This window comes from Macrotis lagotis, chromosome 3, assembly GCF_037893015.1.
Source record: "Macrotis lagotis isolate mMagLag1 chromosome 3, bilby.v1.9.chrom.fasta, whole genome shotgun sequence".
Lineage (NCBI taxonomy): Eukaryota > Metazoa > Chordata > Mammalia > Peramelemorphia > Peramelidae > Macrotis > Macrotis lagotis.
The window spans coordinates 51,361,799-51,385,413 of record NC_133660.1 but is presented as its reverse complement, the minus strand read 5'-3'; the positions used below and the strand labels follow the sequence as shown (position 1 = coordinate 51,385,413).

General features: G+C 34.3%; 1 protein-coding gene across 45 annotated transcripts in view; it reads left to right on the top strand.

The window, feature by feature from the left end:
* ANK2 (ankyrin 2) overlaps positions 1 to 23,615 on the top strand; it is a 752,311-nt gene that overhangs the window by 542,671 nt on the left and 186,025 nt on the right. For all 45 annotated transcript variants that reach the window (XM_074228643.1, XM_074228650.1, XM_074228654.1 and 42 more), the window contains one exon: positions 2,110 to 2,208. In XM_074228643.1, coding sequence (XP_074084744.1) covers positions 2,110 to 2,208 — 99 coding nt within the window. The remainder of the gene's footprint in view (positions 1 to 2,109; positions 2,209 to 23,615) is intronic.

Below are 23,615 nucleotides of genomic sequence, written 5' to 3'. Positions count from 1 at the left end.
CAAACCTTGGAGAGGACTTTTATTTTAATGATGAACTCTAAATACAAGGGATTGAAAAAGGAGTGGGAAGTGAGAAATTGGAGGTGATAGGATTTAATAATCTTTGGGAAAGAGTCGAGAAGCCATCTAGTAGAATTGCTTTTACTTTTACTTTTTTTTCATTCTTTTCTTCCTAAGTGGTTATTTCTTTAGCTTCTGTGGATTTAGTTATCACCTCTTCATAATTGGTTCCCAGGGCTAGTTACTTATCTAGTTTTATTTGTTTGTAATCTGAACTGTTATAATACACTCCTACTTTGTTCCCTGAATTCAGTCTCTTTTTTTTATCTTTCTTCCATATAGCTACCAGATTGACATGCCTAAAGTACAGATTGGATCATGTCACACACTTTGCCAAAAATTTCCAGTGACTCTTCCTTCTAGGATAAAATATGAGATCTTTTTGGCATTTAAAGTTAGTTATGATCTGGCTCCATTCTACCTTTCTAGCTTCATTTATTCCCCTTCACTCACTCTCTGTTTCAGCCAAACTGACCCGCCTTCTGCCCTTCAATACAACATTCCATATCCCCTTTCCATGTCCTTGTACACGGTGTACCCCACCTCTCCCCACCTCCATTCCTGGAATTTACTCCCTTCTCATCTCAACTTTTTAGAATTTATGATTTCTTTCACAGATCAGTTTAAAATAAGGAACCTTTCCTGATTCCTTGAGCTGTTAGTATCCTTCCTTTTGCTCCTCTGAATGTGTATTTATTTATAAAGGCATTCTGTTTATCTCAATGAAGATGCAACCCATTGAGGGCAGAGGATTGCTTCAGGTCAGTAGGAATAAACCTAGAATCTGCATCCCCATGCCTGGTACATTATAGACCCTAAATAAATTCTTGATAAATAAATAAACAAGCAAACAAACAAATAAATAAATTTACTTTTGAGTAAATGAATGAGTACAATATTGCTTCCCTTAAAATGTAAATATAGCAGGCTGTGTGGTATGGCTAGTCATGCAGTAGTTCCACCAACCTTCACAAAGAATATATGAATACCCACTCACTCTCTGGGCTAGTTCATTCACTCTAGTCTAGCCTCCCTCCTATAGTCAGGTCTAAGTTCCAAGAGAAGGATTACATGTTACCATATAGTTTAATCCTGCTATGAGGTAATGCACTTTGCCTGCTCACTGCTTTAGTTCTCAAGTCCCTATTGATGTACTTCTATTCGCATAAAACTTGCCACTCAAACTAGACTTTTAGATCTAAAATATACCACTTTATTGTAATACAAAATAAAGAATAACACCATGAGTATTGATGAATTAGTGTCAATAGAGTATTATAGGGAAGTATAGTCCATATGAAGAGAGCTATATAACACCAGTGTATTCTATCTTTTGGGGAGAATGGGTATAACACTTAAGGAAAACTTCAAAGCAGACAGTATTAGTGGGGAAACCCATCTGGCCACAGTAACTCTGGAACTGTAAATTTTATCATACTCTTTCTGTCTCAGGAGATCTCATCCATAAAAATTCCTTGCTGAAACTGTCTTTTTTCTTGAATAGATGCTTCTACTCCTGAGCTGAGTTGACCTACACTATGCTTAATTTACACTTTTCTCAGCCCAAACCAATTGAGCTGCTGCTGAGTGCCTTCTCCAATCTCTGTCTCCATACTGGAATCATTTTTCACTTGCAACTCTAGAATCTATTATCTATCACTTATAGCTTCAAGTTTCACTGAGGCAATATTGAAATCTGTTTTTTTTTGCACTCATCATTCTATGAACCTTCTCTATTCCTGCTGACTTTCAACAGTACTTAAAAAGCACTTTAAGTCTTTGCTGATTTCTGTCATATAAATGCCCAAAACATACAACTTTGATAATCAGTTTCAGTTGGTTAAAACTGGCTTCAGAGCATCCTTGTCTTTGTCTAATTTTGAAATATTTGGGGGGCAGGATCATGACTACATAAAATATCTAGCAAGTATTTATTATTCTATTAAGAAAACAATCATTCTGAGGAAAGCTAAGATTTTTACCACAAAGGAAATATTGGGATACTTTAACTTTTTTCTATTTTTATTTTTTTTTTGTTCTCTCAAACAGAAGGGAAATACAGCTCTACACATTGCATCTTTGGCTGGACAAGCTGAAGTTGTCAAAGTTCTGGTTAAAGAAGGAGCCAATATCAATGCACAGTCCCAGGTATGGATTAGATTTTCTTCTTTAATATTCATGTATTTTCATGGAAGGGATTGAGTGAAATTTCCATAATGAATAAAGATAGACATCAGACAAAAATGTAACGTGTAAAGGTTTTGGTTCCTTTTTTTAGTCAAGTTTTATTGTTTCATATAATGATCACTTCTTTTTTTCTATTAATATCTAAGATATTTCATCTTTTGCTAAAACTCATTGATGATGTGGAAATTTGATAAAAATCATTAGTGTCCTTCTGAGCTCTCAATAGGGGTCTTAAATATGAATTATGGTTTCCAAAATAATTTTTTTTTGTAAAATAACCATTAATAATTCATGAATTTTTGTGTTGCTCTAGAAGAATGTTCAGTCACTCTCCAAACTCTCTTTATGTTGAGTCTTGGGATCTGGTAAGGGCCAAACATCCTCTGACATAGACAGACTCTCCCAAATGATGGAGGACTCAGATGGTGTTTTAGGGCCTGGCTCTCACTGGTTTTATGACATGACTCATCATTGCCTAGCCTTTTGGTGTTCTCAAAGTTTTGGTTGACTTACAACTGCCCTGCAACAAGGTGAGGGAACACAAAAGCTTAAAAGTAGAGAAAGGCACCCACATAATCCCATTCCTCAGCATAGTTCTGTCACAAAATGGTTTAATCTGACTCTTACTTTTCCTTCCCTCCAGCACAATCAGCTTAGGCCACCTGAGTCCTGACCCTTCCGGGTGCTGCAGGTAACTCTAGAGTGAGAGGCTGGTGCCTTCGAAAGGATTTCTGGTAGCAGCTTCTGGCCTCTTGCTTCCACATCTCAACTACTTTTCCTTTCTATATTAATAACTCATAAATGCTTATATTCAAGAATTTTTTTAGTGGGAGGGAAGTAAATAGACAATTAGGAATACAGAAATGGTAATCTGCCCTGTGTTTTACTACTTTCAGACCAGTTCTTAATGCTTCTCCTTCTCTCCCCCTCATGAAAAAAATTAGATATGCTCAAAATATGGAGAATTTTGTTGTGAAAATTCCTTATTTAAGACTCATTTGAGAAGTACATTTTCCTACCTTGGTCCATTTGACAGGAGGACAATAAATCAAGAAGCAAACGTAGATGATAAAGAGTTTACTTAGCATCATTTGATAGACTTTTGTTAGGTGGATAACAGAGGCCCTTCAGAGCAGGAGATATAGACATTTAAGGGGTCTTATACAGTATTATGGTAAAATTAGACAGAAAAAGAAAAGCTCAATCAGCCTGTCAAATGAGGCTGCTTGGTCACTTTCCTTATTATAGGGTTGATAATAGGAACCAGATTTCAGGTGATTTGGAGGAGAATGTTAATCACAGTGTCAAAAATTGATAAAGATCAGGTTTGTTCCAGTGGAAACAATTAATTTTATCAGAATATTCTATTTGGGAAGGAAATCTCTAAGACAGTGAAGTTTTCCTTCAAGAAATAATAAAGTTTATCCTTGTTTATCTACCTAAACAACCTCATAACTGTCTCTGTTCTAATGTTAGTTTTTCTGAGATGAAGAGGTTTTCCTCAGACTACAGTACTGAAATGTATCTACTTCCTCTACAATTCTCTGATGTATTTACGTGTGAATGGAAATAGAAGGCTTTATATTCATCCTCACTTCCTTGTCATTTTCAGGAATGCATTTCTTGCCTTTAAGGAATTTATATCACCTACTATTGTTGCTCTTGATAGGAAAATTTATTTCCTTATAATCTAAATTCCAAACTGGTTTACAAATATATTTTCTATTATTTTTGCATGCTCATGATATAAATAGCCTAGTCAACTTGTTCCCATAAGCCATGACTCAAAAGATCATATTAATATTCTTTAAAGTAAATAACATCTTGGTGCTGAAATTAGGAAATTTTCCAAATTCCATGTTCCAAAGCTATGACATTTTTTTCCTTTTAACAAGAAAAAAGTCTTAGTGTTTTAAGGATCAGGACAAAATGAGTGAAAAGCATTTACAATTGAATTAATTCAATAATTTCTTTTAGGTGCAGCTTAATTTGAATGTTTTAAGCAGCTAATGCTATAAATAAAGGTCTGAAGTTTTAATTTGCTTTTAGGAATTTCATTGAAGTTTAGAAGGAAATTCAGCATTGAAAGATGATTTTCTTTATCTATAGCAAATATTTCTCAAAGTGAGAATTGATATTCATATCTTTGTGACTCTGGTCAAGATGTTTCACATGTCTCTGCCTCAGTTTCTTAATCTGTAAATTGAAGGTGATAATAACTCTTGTTACATAAAGTTGTTGTGAAGATCAGATAAGATAACTTTGTAAAGCATTTAACAAACTTTAAAACAATATCTAAATGTTGTCTATTGTTCTTGTTACTTGTTTGTATATGACAAAAGAAGGATAACCTTTTCTGAGCAGCTTTCTTGTTATGGCAATTGCAAAAGTATAGGTATTTGAAATTTAATAGAAAGAGCAGGTTATATCTATCTAATCAATGATTTATTTTCAAAGCCTACAGTTCTATCTTTATTCAGCTTCATGTTAGAATGTAACAACAATTTGAAGGGTACCACCATTTTTTAGGAAATGAAAAACAATGTTACTTTGTATTATTTCTAATTGGACCTAAGGATTTTCTTTTACATAGTATAGATAAGTAGTAAGTGTTTAGTAATCTTTATTGAATTGAATTTATCAATAAGAAATGATGATTAATAGAGGGTTTTGTTTTGATTTTTTGGTGTTTGTAAGGCAATGAGGTTATTAAATTGTCCAAGGTCCCAAGTTTTAAGTGTCTGACACATTTGAGCTCAGTTCTTCTTGACTCCAGGGCTGGTGCTCTATCTACTGTGCCACCTATCTGTCCCAAGTGGAGAGTTTTGGGAGAGAAATAATTTTTAGAAAGTTTAGTAATTAAAACTTTAAACCCAAAAACGTTTCTCACACTACTTTTCTAGTCTATAATTTAAAGCACCAAAAATTTTAGACAAATTTAATCAAAACTCATTCTTTTTTTTAATTTAACAATATTTATAAATATTTTTCCTTGCATTAATGAATGGAATGAAATAATCTAGAATTGTAGTAGTTGCTATAAAACCTCATTTGCTTTCAAGAAGTTTGTAAAAATGGGGAGGAGGTAGAAAGGCATCAAAATACATATAGGTCTTGTTGGAACTCAATCTGAGGACCTGATTCTTTTTTTGACTGTAGTACACAATACATACAGAGAAACACACACACACACACACACACACACACACACAATCACACACACACAGAGCATTTAAGACATTCAGAGTTTTTTTCCAATGTTCCTTTGATGTCAATAGTGCAACATTATCATTTTACAGAGGAGTAAACTCAGGTTAATTGACTTATCCAAGGTCACACATCTAATCAATGTTGGAATTAGGACTCAAAACAAACTCTTCTTAGAAGCTTTGGTCTTCTGACTCTTAAGAATAAGTGCTCTTTTTTTCCTTCTGCCTATTTCCCAAATCACTCCCACTATCATGGCCTCTTCTTTGCAACATGTAGAATCTAGCCCAAAAGGAGGGAAGAAGATTGGAAATACTTGGATTACATTATATGACAACTGCTTTCAGAACAGGAAGTAAGTAATTTCATTGCTTTTTGTGCACATGCCCAATTTCTAGTTCTGAACTCAAATTATATACCTAAACAGACCTCATAAAAATATTGGAACAAAGTAATGGAATTCAGGATTTTTCCTTATGTTATCTGAGAGTCAAATTAACCATTTTCCCATCATGTGGAATGTCTGCTGGAAAGAAAAAAACATTTAAGATCAATGTTTAAGTCACATTCAAATCTTGATTATTTAATCTTCTGTTTCAAGTCACACTCAATATTAAATTTCCTGTTAAATTTTCCAATTGCCTTTACCTTTTTTTGGAAGTCTTAACAATCTTAATTATCTCTGATTTTATAAATTTTTATACATATATTCTTTCTGTGTTATACATGCTTCCCCTAACTGGGGAAGGCAAAATTAAATGATGAAAAAAAAATAAGACTGCTCTTTATTTTGAACAGAGATCATATATTTAGAAATTAAGATAATTTCAAAAAAACACAATCAAAGTAATGAGAGCTCAAATACCAAAGAAAGATTTTATATTTGTTGCTAGAGGTATTAGGAAGCAACTGAAATTTATTGCCTAAGAGTTAGAAAGGTGAAATAGTTAGAACTATACTTTAGGAATAGTTTGGGCAGCTTGGTAGGCCAGTGGCTAGATCACTGGGTAGAGAGACAGGAAAACCTGAGTTTAAATCCTGTCTCAGACACTTTCTAGCTGTGTGATCCTGGGCAAGTCATTTAACTCTTTGTCTCAGTTGCCCGGAGAAGGAAATGGCAAACAACTCCAATATCTCTGCTAAGAAAACCCCAAATTACATCATGGAAAGTCGGACATAATGGAAATGACTAAGCAACAAACCACAAAAACACTTTAAGAAAATCAGTTTGTTAGTTGTGTGGAAGGCAGAATGGAATGAGAATGAAGCTTGATGTAGAAGAGGCCAAATTAGAGCTAATACAGTTTGTTATCCGGGGAAAAGAAATGAGGATCTGCATTGGAATGGCTGTGTGAGTGGAGATGGAGGAGCCATATATTATAGAATTAGAATTGACAAGATTCTGCAACCAATTGGACATGTAGGATTAGGGAGAGGCTAGAATTATACCTAGCTTGCAAAGCTGAGTGAATAAGGTCTGAAATTGGTGGGAAGTATTGTTTTTCAATGGATTGCAACCAGAATGTATTTTTTTTTAGTTTTTTACAAGGCAAATAGGGTCAAATGGCTTGCCCAAGGCCACACAGCAAGGTAATTATTAAGTGTCTGAGACCGGATTTGAACCCAGGTATTCCTGACTCCAGGGCTGGTGCTTTAACCACTGCACCACCTAGCTGCCCTTAGAATATATTCTTTATTGGATTACTGCACTAAACCCTTTACAAAGTTAAGGGGACTCATGTTTTCTTGCTCCTACAATGCTTACCTAAGCCAGGAGTTCCTTTAGAAGAAACATTCTACTTTGAGGAATTCAGGAAGCATTAGTCAAGATGACCAGTTATTACAAGTATTTATTTTTATTCTTGATAAAAGCTATACCACCATACATTCAATTTCCAGAAAAAAAAGCTACACAAGTAGTATTCAGCTACTCCCCACCCACCACCCTCTTGGAAGGGACTACAAAGGCAGACTATAATTGTGCTTCTCTATTTAAAGAGTTGAGCAAATTGCTTAGCTATATTTTAAGTGGATAATTAACATGCACTTTCATCATATTTTTAATTCATACATGGTACTGCTGGCAGTTTTAATATTGGAACTCTATTAGTACTAGGGGTAAATGCCTTATAAGGATATTATGCAACTAAAGATATGACAATTTTATAGATATCAATTCTAATTATAACTCCATGAAATAGATGCTTTGATTTAAAATTTTCAGGTAGTAATAGATAGGAACATAGATTCTATTGTTTGACTCAAAGCCACTTAGTGAGTGAATTCCACATTTAAAAGAATGGAATGGGAATCTGGTCTTTCTATATTTTGTTTCAAATGCCATGACTACCAATCATCCTAATGTTGGGATAAAAATTATGTCAACAAGAATTTCTTCCATCCTCATGAAACATGAATTAAGCCAGTTTTTCCCTAAACTGTCCCTAAGACTCGATTAGTTTAGGAGACTAATTCTCCCTGTACCCAGCGCCACTGCTATCATCTTTGACCAGGCCTACTCATATGATGTCAGGGTCCTTCCAACTTGGAGACTGCTCTAAAAATCATATCAGACTCTACATGCTGCCTGACCAGACATATTTCCGTAAATGGATGCCTACCCAAGATAAGTGCTGGAATATTCTTGATGGTTATCTTTTCCCTACTATGACTAAGTGTGACTAAGCACTTTTATTTAATTCTAACATCAAACCTAAATTAATGAAGTACAGACATGAAAACAGGTTGACTCCTAGAAATGTTGAAGTGAGACTTTAATCCTACCTCTTTAAATAAACCCTTTCCACTGGAAGGACCAATTGTGTATTTTTGGAGAAATCAAAACTAATCTGAATAAAGTAGTCTTTTATTGGACTCTTTGATTAAAGTTCTAGTTTTGCACATGTTTGAGACAGGACAGAGTGTTCAATTATCAGCTTTTGTTGCCAGAGCCAGTGGTGTGCCATATGGAAGCAGTTCACTGTGCCTGGAACTCTGGCACTCTGGCCAACTGTGTAGGCTTCAGTGCTCTCCTCTTTCCTTGCAACTGTTCCCCTCACAACCCAATTAAAAATAGTTCATGATAAAACCAGTGAAAATCACACCTGAAATATATATCTGTCCTTTTATCTAATTAATGGCTTCTTGTAAGATGGAAATTGCTCCATTGTGAAGGTATGAAGGTAGTCTTGTATATGAAATGACTGATAATGCTTTGAAGGAAATCTTTGAGCCCATACCAGTACTCTTAATGACATTTCTGCTGCAGTGAGAAATTTTCCTTTTGAGATCAAATATTCTGAATTGCAAAAACCACTTAAGAAAAGGCTTGTGGGAGAGCATGATAGCTATTTTTAAGTATCTGAAGATACATATGGAAGATATTTTAGAGTTGTTTGACTTGTCCCAAGAAAATAGAATTGAGAATAACAAAAGTTATAAAGAAGTTTTTAAAAAAAGCAAATAAAACTTCATAATTTAGATTAATTCAGAAGTAAAAAAAAAACGGGCTGTCTTAGAAGAATCTGGGTTCCTTCTCTCTGGAGGTCTTCAAGCAAAGATTGAATAACAATTTGTCAGAGATGTTTTAGAAATCAAAGTATCATAGATGCCATCTACTCAAATACCTGCACCTCAGAGAAGTTATAACATGCTTAGAGGTACTAATTCTTTCCACCATATCATTTTTCCTTTTTAACATATTGATATTGATGGGACTAGATGACATTTGAGGTCCCTTTCTCTGAGATATTGTAAAAGAATAGTCAGCAATAAAATAGCAAAAAGGAATTCAGAAAATGAAAAGGAATAAAGGAATTAAAATAATTTAAGAATATACCATATCAAAAGTTCAAAATGTAATAGAACATCTTATTTATCTACCTTTCCTTGCAAAGAAAAAAAAGAGAAGAATCTGAAAAGTAATACTTTGTAATCCTCTGAGAAATGAAACACGGCGGGGGGGCAGTGAGGTGAATCGGAGTTCAAATTCGGCCTAACTCTTTTTTAAAAAAGAGGTCACACAGCTAGGTAATTATTAGATGTCTGAGGCCGATTTCAGGTCCTGACTCTAGGTCTGGTGCTTTATCCACTGTACCACCTAACTGCCCTGCCTCAGACTCTTTTTTTAATTGATATTTTATTTTTCTAATACATGCTATGAAAGTTTTTCAACATTCAACATTCATCCAAATGTGTATGTATATTTTTAAGTTATAAAATTTCCTTCCACCCTCCTCCCCTCAGTGGCAGTCAGGTAAATATTGTACATACATATTTGTGTTAGCCATGTTTATAGATTAGTCATTTTCAGTATGAGGAATTACAATTAAGGGAAAGACATAGATGAGTTATTTTGTTTAAGATTTTATTTATTTTGAGTTTTATAACTTTTCTCCCATTCTTGCTTCCCTCCCCCCACCCCCCACAGAAGGCATTCTGTTAGTCTTTACATTGGTTCCATGTTATACATTGCTCTCAGTTGAATGTGATGACAGAGAAATCATATCCTTAAGGAAGAAAAATAAAGTATGAGATAGTAAAATTACTTAATAACATAACATTTTTTTCCTAATTTGATGGTAATAGTCTTTGGTCTTTGTTCAAAGTCCATAATTCTTTCTCTGGATACAGATATTCTCCATTTCAGATAACCAAAAATTGTCCCTGGTTGTTGCACTGAAGGGTTGAGCAAGTCCTAGATGAGTGAATGTAGTGTTCATCAGATTCTGATCTACCTCAGACTCTTCATAATTACTTAGCTGTGTGACCTTGACCAAGTCACCCCATTGCCTTGCAAAAAAATGAAACACAAAAATCATAAAGAAATTGAGAACAAAAATGAATATTGAAAAGTCTAGGAGTTACTTTGTGAGTCTTAGATATGTTAATAAAAATGAATAAATAAAAGAATGAACAAGCATTTATTGAGCAAAACTCTATGCCAAGCTTTGGAGTTAGAAAGGTAAGATAGTCCCTGTTTAAAGAGATCAAATCCTAATAGGGCAGATACAAGTTTTGACTTGAAATCACTTAGGCCCAGTTGTCCTGAAGGTACAGTGGCCAGAAAGATGCTAATGTAGCTTCTTTAGTATTATTTGTAATAATAAAACTATCCATGCTTTTGCTAATGAAGCATCTTATAGTATCAAAGACTATGGTTGTAAAACATTTCTGGGTCTCCACTAGTTTTGACTGCTGAGAAGGAAGAGATTGTATGGTCTGCAGAGGCATTTCCCAGGGCACAATTTCATAAGTTTTACTCCCTTGCCCTTGAGGAGCAGGCTGGAGCCTTGTATCCTGGGGGACACCATTATTCTTGGGGCACTTGGGTCCATGGTTCAGGACAATCTCCATTCTGGTCTGAAGGCAGAAGATTATAAGATAGGAATAGGCATTAATGAGGAATCTTTAAGGATATTAACATTTTTACTTGTGGCTTATATAAAATGCCTTCCTTATCCATTTGATTAAAGATTTACTAGAAATAGCAAAGCTGTTTCCAAGAGATGAAGGAAGTAGAACTCTCTAGTCCTGACTCTTCTCTGTGATAGGCTATATGTACAAGGGGCTGTGATCATTATTTTATATGGGGATATTTTACAACTTCCCATCATTCTTCATATTTGTTGTGAAAATGAAATAAAAAATCAAACAATTGAGTAAGCACTTAGAGAATAAAATATGCTGAGTGTGAAACTTATTATGATACTTTGGTTCCTAGGCTGTAGATTTCTGTAAGCAGATAGTTCTCCATTGAGATTTACTAAGAGATGGGAAAAGAGTCCTCCCCCTGAGGAATCCTTTGGGAGCTGGCTTCCCCTTAAGGCATCACATTTTCCTTCCACTTAACAGTTGAAGGAGGTGAATTCAATTCTCCAAGGTTCCTCTGCCCAAAGTATATTGTAAGCAGAAAAGCTGCTCCCAGTCACCAGTGTCACCAAAGCAACCGACAGGGATTTAGCAAAGTTTTTGTTATCCTGGGCTTTAGGTAATTGCTTTTCATACTTGATATTTCCTGAAATATGTCTTAGTCAAGGTTGCCATCAATATAGAAACTATAGTTTAAAAAAAAAAGATGTTATTTTCTCAGGGGAATCTAAAGCTCAAGTAAAAGTGCCCTTATTGAAAGATATAAATTGATGAAAGCTTATTGGCAAAGCTTCTTCAGAAATCTTTATGATAATGATAAGCTCTTAGAGAGTCCATCACATTCTTCATTATTTTGTATAAGCATTGTGGCTAATGTACTTCATTTATATGAGAAAAACTAAATGGCAATGAAAATTAAATACAATTTTACATTTCATTTTGAATGGCATTTAATTCAGGCCTTGATAGACATTGAATCAGTAGGAAAATAATTTTTAAAATTTCAGCTTTTCAAAAATCAACTTTTCAGAGGTGGAGTGAATATAGATAGATCTCTAATAGGTGTTCCATTGAAATCAGATTTTATGAAGAACTCACACAAGGTAGCCACTCACCTGGGGGGGGGGGGCGGGAGAAAGTGATACTCGGATACTATCAGGGTCTCTCTGAAGAACTTTGGCATTGATTGTTAGAGACACTGACAAAGGACTGCCCAGCATGGCATACCCACATCAAAGAAGGTGCTGTGTTTTATGAGCAAAGCCAAATTGCAGTAACTCAAAAGAAACCTGTGATAGACAAATTTAGAGTCATCTCCACTCCAGATGTTCATATGGACTATTTATGCCTGAACTGTGGTAGCTCTTTTTTCATATTGGTCTGAACAGTCACAGTTAGAAACATTGTACAATGACCCTAACATAGTGATATCATTTTGATCCTCTTTGAGTAGGAAGAACCACCCAGTCTTATAGTCAGAACTCTTAGAATCAAATCAGTCAAGTTTATCCTGTAATTGATATTTCTGTAAAATAGTCAAAAATTAAATCATTGTGACCTCAATGAGTTTACATGCTACTGGAGGAATACAACATGTATACAGATAAGAGATAAAACAGTATTAAACAATATAAAGGTGTGGAGAGAACACTAACAGCCAAAGATCTCCAAAAGACCTGTGTATTATGAGCTAGGAAGACAGATACGGATCCTAAAGGGTGAAGGAAAAAGACAGGAGTGAATACTAGGTTTGAGGGTTAGACTTGACAGAGTTATAGAGGCAGAAGAATTGAGTTTAAAAAATAGCTAGTAGGCTAGTTTAGCTAAAACAGATTGAACAATAAAGGAAGATTATAAGAAATTGATGGGAAAAGGTTATTGGGAGCCAGATAATAGAAACTAAAAACCAGTCTTAGAATTTCTTCAAGATAGAGGTTCTTAACCTGAGTTTCACATGTCTTTTTTTCCTTATATATTTATCCAAATATTTGAATAACCATATATCAATTTACACTGTTTCTCATTTATTGTTATGTATTTTATTTTATGTTTTTAAAAACATCATTTAGGGGGTGGCTAGGTGGTGCAGTGGATAGAGCACCGGCCCTGGAGTTAGGAGTACCTGAGTGCAAATCCGGCCTCAGACACTTAATAATTACCTAGCTGTGTGGCCTTGGGCAAGCCACTTAACCACATTGCCTTGGAAAAAACCCCCCATCATTTAGAGTCAAAGTTCATAGCTTTTATTAGACTACCCAATGGATCCATGATATAAAAAGAACCACTATCCTAAGGCAAAAAGAGTCACTGAAGGTTTTCGAGTATTTTAGAATTATTAATTGACTGTGAAAATGATGAATTGAAAAGGGAAAAAGGAGAAAGAACATTAGGTAGCTATTGCAATATTTCAAGCCTGAAAGGATAAGGATTTAGACTCTAATTGTGGTTGCATGATTGGATGATATAGGACAAAAGTGAAAGGTGTTCTAAAGGTAGAATCAAGAGAGAACAACTAACTGATGGAGTGTTAGAGAAGGAGTTGTGAACTTCCAGGATGGTAAACTTGAATAACTTAGAAGGAGGATAGAGCCCTCAATAAAAGGAAAATGACTGATTTCATCAACATGAATTTTTAGAATAGGAACTCCTTCTCTGACTTAGTAATAAGACCTAGAAAATGAACTAAGGAAAACAGAAGTTAAGTGACTTTTCTAGAGGCATTCATATAGTAAATATCAAAATGGGTTCAAACCTGGTCTTCCTGAATTATGAATTATCTTTTTATTACCTTTATCACATGTGCTTGTGTTTATATTCATTACCAATAAATATGAATTGGAAATTTACCTTGAGGAAGGCATTATAATAGTCAATGATGATTAAAAAAGGTCATGAGATATAGTTCCTTGCCTTAAGAAGTTTCCAGGGATAGGTTGGAAGGTTAGGGTACATACATGACAAGAGAAACAGTATAAATCAGCCCAGAATAACATATATTTATCACATCTGGTCATTTCTTTGTCTACACCATATCTTTCATTATTGACCTTCCCTAGCTCCTATTCTACTTTAGAAACTCATCTTCTCTCATCTGAATTATTGCAATAGCTTCCTGATTAGTTTTCCTTATTTCTCTCCCCTCATCAAGCCATCCTTCCTAGAGCTGTCACAGTAATTTTCCTAAAACACAGATCTGATTCTGTCACTCTCTTATTCATTATTTTCCATTTATTCTTTATCACCTTTGGAATCAAATTTATTCCTCTCTTTGGTATTCAAAACTCTTCACAACATGATCCTAACTTCTAGCTATATTACATATTATTTTCTTTCATGAGTTCCATAGTTTAGCCAAATCAACCTTCTCTTTGTTCCTCATATGGGACACCTTAATTGCTATCATTGTAATAAATAGATCTTAAATAGAAGTATTCTAGAGCCAGAGAGTTGTTAGCTGTTAATCTTGCATTCACAATGACATTTGACAGTTGAGTTACCTTCAGAGATTTTGAGTATTGCCCATGTTTTCTTCTTTTAATCTGATGTCACTGTCTGGAAAATCAAACTTTTCAAAATCAGCATTATTCCCCTGAAGTTATATAAAATAGTTAAGTGACACAGGGAATAGAGCACTGGGCCTGGAAGCAAGAAAACCTGACTTCATATCCCATCTCAGGCACTTACTAGCTATAAGGCCTGTGCAAATTACTTAATTTTTCTCTGTGTCTCAGCTTCCTTAACTGCAAAATGCAAATAACATGTCATAGGATTATTGTGAAGCTCAAATGATATATTTGTAAAACACTTAGCATATTCATATGTTTCTGGCACATAATAAGTACCAGATAAAGCTATTATTATTATTATTTTGTTTTAAATCATAGAGCATTTCAATCTCACGTGTATCAGAATACCTTAATTGGAATGCATTCTCTCCACTTCTAGGCTTCTCAGAATTCCAGTTTTCCTTCAAGTTTCCATATAAATGCAACTATCTGCATGAAACCCTTCTGTCTTCCCTCAAATGTTAGTATCTTCCCTCTCCTTATTTACCTTGCTCTATGTATATGTGGATAGGTCTACATATATGCTTTTTTGCATATGTATATGTCTTTCTTCTGATACAGTGAACTCCTTTTTATAATTTATTTAGTTTTTTTACTTAAGTGTTTTTTCAATTACATGTAATGATAATTTTCAATATTCATTTTTGTAAGATTTTGATTTCCAAATTTTTTATTCTTTCTTCCTTACCTCTTCCCTTCCCAAGACAATAAGAAATCTGGTATAGGTTTTATATGTACAATCAAGTTAAATATATTTCCATATTAGTCATGTTGTAAAAGAAAAATCAGAACAAAAAGAAAAAAGAAAGAAGAAACAAAAGAACAAATTTGAGAAAGTGAAAATAGTATGCTATGATCTGCATTCAGACTCCAAACTTCTTTCTCTGGGTGTGGATGACATTTTTCATTACAAGTCTTTTGGAATTGTCTTTGATCAAACAGCAAACTCTTTGAGGGCCAGGACTGTTTAGATATTTATGTCTCTCCCCAGATCCTAGTGTAGTGACTGGTGCAAATAAATACCTAGGAAAATTTAATTGATTGATTGACAATAAAGTTTAGGCTTTTTCCTAATCAAAGGTATGAAGGATGCATCTTTCTCTCCTACTTCTTCTCCTTCCCCTTCCCCAAAGAAATGAAATAAATAACAATGTTGTAAAATACCATTTTCTTAGAGTACAATAGAAAATATGTTAAGGCAAGACTTAAAATACACTCTTACACAGATACATCCACAGACACACAATAAAACAGCCCAATGTAGCAGAGCAAAGTCATTTGGTGGGTAAATGAGATGTAATCTAGAATTATCCTTATTTCTATACCAAAAAATGCTGTACTGTCATAAGCCAACTAAAGTAAGCTGGAAAGAATAATACTTACTGATTGCCCTATAGTTGCTAGTTAGGAGGACATTCTACTTCCAAACTTTTTGTTGTTGTTGTTGTTTTAATATGGAAATGAGTCATAAATAAAATTAGTGTCTTTGCATTCATTGTGTCAATTTTAAAATAGCTTTTGAAAACATTCAGATAATATAGATTTATGGTTGAAAAATAATTAAAATGAATTTTTATATAACTTACTATTTGGGCATTTTAAAATGCTGTCATTTTCTGAATCTAATGAACCTCCTGATGTGTAATTATTCACTATCACCTTGAGTATTTTCTTTAAGGGAAAAATCTATTATGGCATGGGAAGCTGGCGTGATGATAACAAATAAAGAAATGAACTAAATTTGAACCATTCTGGGTACTAGTTTAGCATTTTATGTGTGATCCTTGTTCAATCTGCCTTGGCAAGAAATTCATGTGAATACAATAAATAAATAAATTCAAGCCATAAATAATCTAGAGCCAATGGATTGGTAAACAGTTTTTATACTGACATTTGACAGTTAGGTTGACTTCAAAGATTTTTTTTACCTTTTTTTCTGATATCACTGATTATAAATGACTAACATTTCGAAATCAGTTTTATTCCACAGATGCCAATGACTATAGTAAATCATAGAACCTGACAATTTCAGATGCATCCAAAGAATATATTAGGAAATAGGAAGATGCCTGGTGGTCTAATAACATTGTGACATATTACTAATGATGACTTACATGAGAAATAGGGTGAATGACATCATCATGAACATAAGGCATCACAAAGTCATTATCAAGGAGATCATCAAAGGAGGACATTGACAAGTAATAGGTACATTCAGAGGAGGGGAACCAGAAGGTTGAGCAGATGGGAAACCATTCCCTCACACCATATGAATCTTTATTTCTTGTTTCTTCACTGCTTAATCTTGGAAAATAGAAAATTTAGAAGGCAAATGATAATAGTTTTCCAAGCATCAAGTTTGGATATTAAGGGAAAAAAAGCCTGAAAATTAGAGGCATCCTCCCCAAATGGGTTGGACTGCATCTAGGAGTAATGAATTTTCAATCACAAATGAAGGCTGAATGCACACTAGTCAAATGTGTTGTAGAAGGATTCTTATACTTTTATGAACTGATGCAAAGTGAATATCAGGAAAAACCCACTGTGCAGCCACAAAATAAAAGTTACTGAACTATATAAAATAAATTTGTTCTCAAAGAACAAATACAAGGAAATAAATCTCCCATCTTACTATTCCTTTCCTGAGATTGGGCGTCCAAGAAATGGGACATTGCATATGATGGCAGTTTTTTTGTCTCTGTATTGGTTTTTGCTGGTTTTTCTTTTTACAATTGCTTGTAATAAAGAATGATTATCTGGTAGTTACTGGGAAGGATACAAAGGAAATGATGTTTAAAAAAGGTCAATAAAATCAGTTTTTAGTAAAGGAAGGATTCTTGTTCAAGTTGTACAAGATTGTCTTTGAAGTACCTTCTAACTCTGAGATTCCATGGTCAGTTTTTATCAGAAAAAACTGCAATAATAATTATGAAGTGGGAGTGAAGGACAAAAAAAACCAAAATAAATAAACAGTCTCTGACCTCAAATAAGTTAATTTACTGAAAAGATACATCATTGACACAGATAAGTAAATGCAGGATAATTTGAGGAGGAAAGCAGAATTAATAATTGGCGGGGGAAGATATCAAGAAAGACTTTTCATAAGCAGGAGCATTGGCATTGAGGCTTGAAGAATTCTAAGATGAAGTAGTAGGGAAGGAGTACATTCCATGTGCCTGAAACAGTCTGCAAAGGTTTGAAGTTGGGTATTGGAAGACATAATTTAGAGAATAGCTTGACTGGTTCTTTGAGTATATGAAAGACTAAGATAGTATATAGCAGGGTGTTAAATAGGTCATTACAGAATAAAGATCTAGAGAAGCCTCTGATGCATTCTGTAGACACACTTTTGAGAATATGCAGATAAGCATGAACACAAAATAAAGAGGACAAGGTACCACTGAGTTGTGATGGCTCTGGTGGTTCAAGGAGACTGCAGATCCCTGAAAGTGTTGAAGTCACTAAGAGTCAATCTATTTGTACTTAAGAACACAGTTGCATATGTTGTATCTTTCTTGACCTATATTTTAGAACTTTTCCTGATTTCTGAAATTATTTAGAAAGATTTAGACATCTCAAATAAATATAGTAAACATTAGATAAGGAAGAGAAAAGGACTATGCTTGAGAATTTCTTTTTTTGTAAATGGAAGGTATTTTATCTACCTTGGGTATAATTTCCTCAGATATTATGCTAAGCATTTTTATCTTATAACAGTTATTTCCAATCTCTTAGATTTGCATAGCACTTTGTTTTTCAAAGTTCTTTCCCATAAAATATTATTTAATAGAACTTTAGATTTATAACTTTCAAACTAAAAAGCAGAGAGGATTTTATGCACATTATCTCATTTTCTTAGAATATAAATTGTAGTACATAAAGTAACTTAATGATTTACTCAACAATAGTGGATTTTATAACAGTAACTTAGTCCTTAAAGGATACAAGATGACATCTGCATGTGTTCAATTCTTTAAAATATCTTTAAGATGTTATTTGATAAGTTCCTGGATCCCATTATAAACATTATTATAACCATCTCCTACACTTTTCTGATTGAGAGAACATTCACTGATAATCTGCAGTTGAGGGTTCATATGAATTGCAAAGCCATTAATAATATCCCCTCTTTGTAATTATATATGCCTTGAGTCCATATTGTAGTTTCCAAATGTTCAAAACTGCAATAGTGATTTAATTGAGCTGCTCCCAGTTTATTTCAAAGTAACTTGGCACTTACCAAACTTCTACTACAAGCAAGGCAGTAGGCATCAAGTAAATCTCTCTAGTTATTTTTTTTACCACTCGTGGGGGGGGTAGATTTGTTTTGTTTTTTGATATGAATATTGCTAGTGAATTGCTTAAGGAAAGAGCTTACCATCCTGTTTTACCCTTCAGTTAAAGCATTGAACACATCCTGTATACCAGTTGTCAGGCATTCTTACATTAGAATTGATAACATTTTTGTTCTTCAGTTTTTTTCAGTCATGCCACTCATGTCATTTATGACCATATTTGGAATTTTCTTGGTAGAGATACTGATGTGGTTTTTCTTTTTCAGAACATTTTACAGATGAATAGAATTAAGTGACTCGCACAGGTTCATACAGCTAGTATCTGAGGTTGGATTTGAACTTAGGAAGAGGTCTTCCTGATTCCAGGCTGGAAACTTTATACACTATGCCACCCAGTTACCCCATGTCAACACTACAGAGTCATTGATTTTTTAATGAATTAGAAACCATACAGATCAATAATAAATCCAGTTATAATTAAAAATTACTAACAAATCTATATTTAAATGACCTAAATATGAATGCTTGTATTTTTAAAACATCTTTCTAGGCAGGAAATTTATGATATAATCAGTGATTCCCTGGGGGGAAAAGTTATTCAAATAGGAGAATACAATTGAATGCTATTTTATTTTTTTCAATTACATGTAAAGATAGTTTTCAACATTCATCTTTTAGTAAACTTTTGAGTTCCACATTTTTCTACTTCCCTCCTTTCTCTCCCCGCCCCCCCCATGACAGGGTATAATCTGATATAGGTTATGATATGTACAGTTATGTTAACATATTTCCATATTAGTTAATTTGTTGAAAGAAAAATCAGAACTAAAGGGGAAAAAAGAAAAACAAACAAGTTTTAAAGAAGTGAAGATAGTATGCTTTGGTCTACATTCAGACTCCAATTTTTTTCTCTGGATGTAGATGACATTTTCCATCACAAGTCTTTTAGAATTGTTCTTGACCACTGAACTGCTGAGAAGAGCTAAGTCTATCATAGTTTATCATCACCCAGTGTTGCTGGGTTTCAATCTGTATTCAGAATGAATTTAATTTCAATCTTTCTCTGAGGTTGGAAAGCATTTTTATTATGAGTCCTTCAGAATTGTCTTGGATCACAGCACTGCTGAAAAAAGCTTAGTCATTCAACAGCAGATCATCCTACAATATTGCTGTTACTTGTATACAATATATTTCATATTATATCTGCTCATGTAAAGTTTTTCCGGGTATTAGTGAGAGCATCCTGCCCATCATTTCTTATAGCAAAATAGCATTCTATCACAATCACATAGCACAACTTGTTTAGTCATTCCCCAACTTATGGTCATACCCTAAATTTCCAGTTCCTTGCTACCAGAAAAGAACTATTAAACATATCTTTATACATATAGGTCCTTTACCATCCCATTTTTTCATTTCTTTGGGAATACAGACCTAATAGTAGCATTGCTAGTATGTATAGTTTTATAGCCCTTTGGGCAAAGTTCCAAATTGCTCTACAAAATGGTTGAATCATTTCATAACTCCTTCAACAAAACTCCTCTCATTTTCCTTACATCCCCTCCAACATTTGTCATTTTCCTTTACTGTTCCATTAGCTAATCCAAAAGGTATAAGGTAGTACCTCAGAATTGTTCTAATTTGCATTTCTTCAATCAGTATTAAGTTAGAATTTTTTTAATATGGCCATATATAGCATTGATAACCTCATCCAAAAATTGTTCATTTTTTAAATCATTTATTATTTGGGAAATGATTCTTATGTTTTGTAAATTTGACTCAGGTCTCTTTGTTTGAGAAATGAGGCCTTTATCAGAGATACTTTGTTTCAACAATTTTTCTCCATAGTTACTATTGCTAACTGTATTTCCCTCTGTCCTATTCTCTTCACCCTATTTATTATATTCTTTTTTCCTTTCACCCTTTCCTTCCTTAATAGCGTTTTGCTTCTGACTACCCTCCTTCATCAATCTTCCCTCCCCCTTTTAACACCTTCCCACTTTCTTTCATCTCCTTACCCTGCTACTTTCCTGTAGGGTAAGATAGATTTCTATACCTAATTGATTGTATATGTTATTACCTCTATGAGTCAATTCTGATGAGGGTAAGGCCCACTCAGTCCCTCTCTCCCTCCCTTCTTTCAGTCTCCCGCAAAATCCTTTTCTTGACTCTTTCATGTGAAATAATTTATTTTCCAGTCTACTCCTCCTTAGGGTTTTTAATACACTATCCCTTCATATTCGACTCTCATCTGCACCCTCTCTATATACACTCCTTCTAACTTCTAAGTTCATATGAGTTATCAGAATCTTATTCCCATGCAGGAATATAAGTAATTCAACATCATTAAGTCCTTTATGATTTCCCTTTCCTATTTATCTTTTTATGCTTCACTTGAATCTTATTTTTGAAGATCAGTTTTTCTATTCAATTCTGATCTTTTTGTCAGAAAAGTTTGAATGCTCTTTTCCCCCTTGTGAGTACTCCATAAAATAGTCTGTTTGACAAGTGTACACCTGGCATTCTAACAAAGTGTCCAGCCCATCATAGTTGTGCTCTCTGTAGTAATGCTGGAATGCTAAACAATTTAGCTCAAGAAAGGACCTCAGTATCTGGTATCTTTTCCTGCTAGGTGATATTCAGAATCTTCCTAAGACAATTTAAATGGGAAGTGATTCAGTTTCCTGACATGGCATTGTTAGACTGTCCAGGTTTCACAGGCGTATATAACCATGAGGTCAGCATGACAGCTCTGTAGAACTTCAGTTTGGTGGTCAATTTAATACCTCTTCTCTACCACACTTTCTTTTGGAGCCTCCCAAATATGGAGTAGTTCTGGCATTGCAAGTGCCAACCCCACTGTCAATGTGTATCTCCCTGGAAAGTTCTCCCTGGAAAGTATGCTGCAAAGGCAAGTGAATTTGTCCACAGTACTCAAAACTTCTCCATTTGCTGTAATTGATGATTTCATATATAGATGGTGTGGTGCTGACTGATGGAGCACTTGGGTTTTCTTGGTGTTAATTGTTAGACCAAAATGAGCACAAGCAGCAGAGAATCGACTCACACCTTGTTATATCTCAGTTTCAGAGGTTGCATTGATGCACCATCTGCAAACAGAACACACTGAACTAACACTCCCTCTACTTTGGTCTGGCTTGTAGCCTTTTCAAGTTGAAGAATTTGTCATCAGTGTAGTAGCTGAACTTGAGGCTATGTTCATCCTCAATGAAGATATTTGATAACATGGCTGAAAACATCATGCTAAAAAGTGACTGGGAACTCTTGAAAGCATAACAAGTAAATGGAAGCGGCAAAACTAAAGCTCTGGTGTCTGAACTCCTAATCTAATGCCCTTTTACTACACTGCTCTGTATCGTGGAAAAATAGAAATAAGCACTTAAAAAAAGCATTATCTACTTTAAGAGCTCTCCAAAGTGCAATATTTTCCATATAAATAGTATATGCTTAAAGTGTTTTATATTTCATGACATTTACATTGTATTCCAGCAATTATTTATTTATATTTGGATCTGATTATCCTGTAACTTCTAAGACTAATCCTTTGATGTTAGTGTCAAAATCACTTTGATGGTTTCTTTCTTTATATCTTGTTTACAATCTGGATAACTCCACCTTTTCAAGCTCTCAAAATTCTAAAAAAAAATTATAATTCTTTACTAAATAATTAAAACTTTACTTTCAATTAAATACCCAGTGCTTTTAAAATTGAAACTTAAGAAATTAAAGTTATTAAGATAATGTGTATTTCCTTGCTTTTTTAGTGCCAGTTTTTTTATTTTTAGATTTTTCAAAGTAGTGGGTTAAGTGGCTTACCCAAGGCCACACGGCTAGGTAATTATTAAGTGTCTGAGGCCGGATTTGAACTCAACTACTCCTGACTCCAAGGCCAGTGCTCTATCCCCTGTACCACGTAGCTGCCCCTTAATGCCAGTTTTAATAACTCAACTTAGATTTACCTCTTGGTTCTTGAACTTCTAAAACAGGAATGCTTTCTTCAATTGCTCCAGGATGAGACATCAGCTTACTTCTGTCCTGAGAAAGCTTTTCCACATTTTTTTCCTTGATTCTTTTTCTGATGTCTTATGTCATTTTTCTCTTATTCTCAGCAATTTTCCTTTGTGAGGCCAATTTTTCTAAGCTGGAAACTACTCTTGCAAATAACTTTTCTCTTCCTTTCTTTTCCTTTTTTCCCCTCCCCTCCCTTCCCCTCCCTTCCCCTCCCCTCCCCTCCCCTTCCCTTTCCTTTCCTAGAATTCTTTTTTTTTGTTGTTTGTGGGTTTTTTGGGGGGGCAAAGCAATGAAGTTAAGTGACTTGCTCAAGGTCACGCAGCTAGCTAGGTAATTATTAAGTGTCTGAGATTGGATTTGAACTGAGCTCCTCCTGACTCCATGGCCAGTACTCAATCCACGTTGCCATCTAGCTGCCCCTCAGATAACTTTCACCAATCAAAAAGAGATGACTCACTAGTTGAGTTTATTCTTACCCCTTATACCCCTTCAATCTGCTCCTGAATCTTATAATTTAACTCATATTAGACAACTTAAGTAAAAATATGCCTACTTTTTAAAAGATAGAACTAAATATTAGAATAGCCCAGAAAATGGACAAGAGTATCCAGCTCAGACCTTCCCTTCTCCCATCCAAAATCCTTGCACTTTAGGAATTTTTTTATAGGTCGGTTGTGGGGACAAAACAGTTACATATAAAATAGAAGGTTATTCCAAAGCAACATATAAGCAAACTTCTTTTATTGTATTATAGAACATACAAAAGCACTAAGGTATTAAAAATTTTTTTTATTAAGTATATGTTGTAGTTAGAGAAAGCTTAGTGGTTAAACTATAGTTTGAGGAAAGTATAGAAGATAGATTTTTCAAAGAGGAGCTGTGGAAGGATTTGTAGATG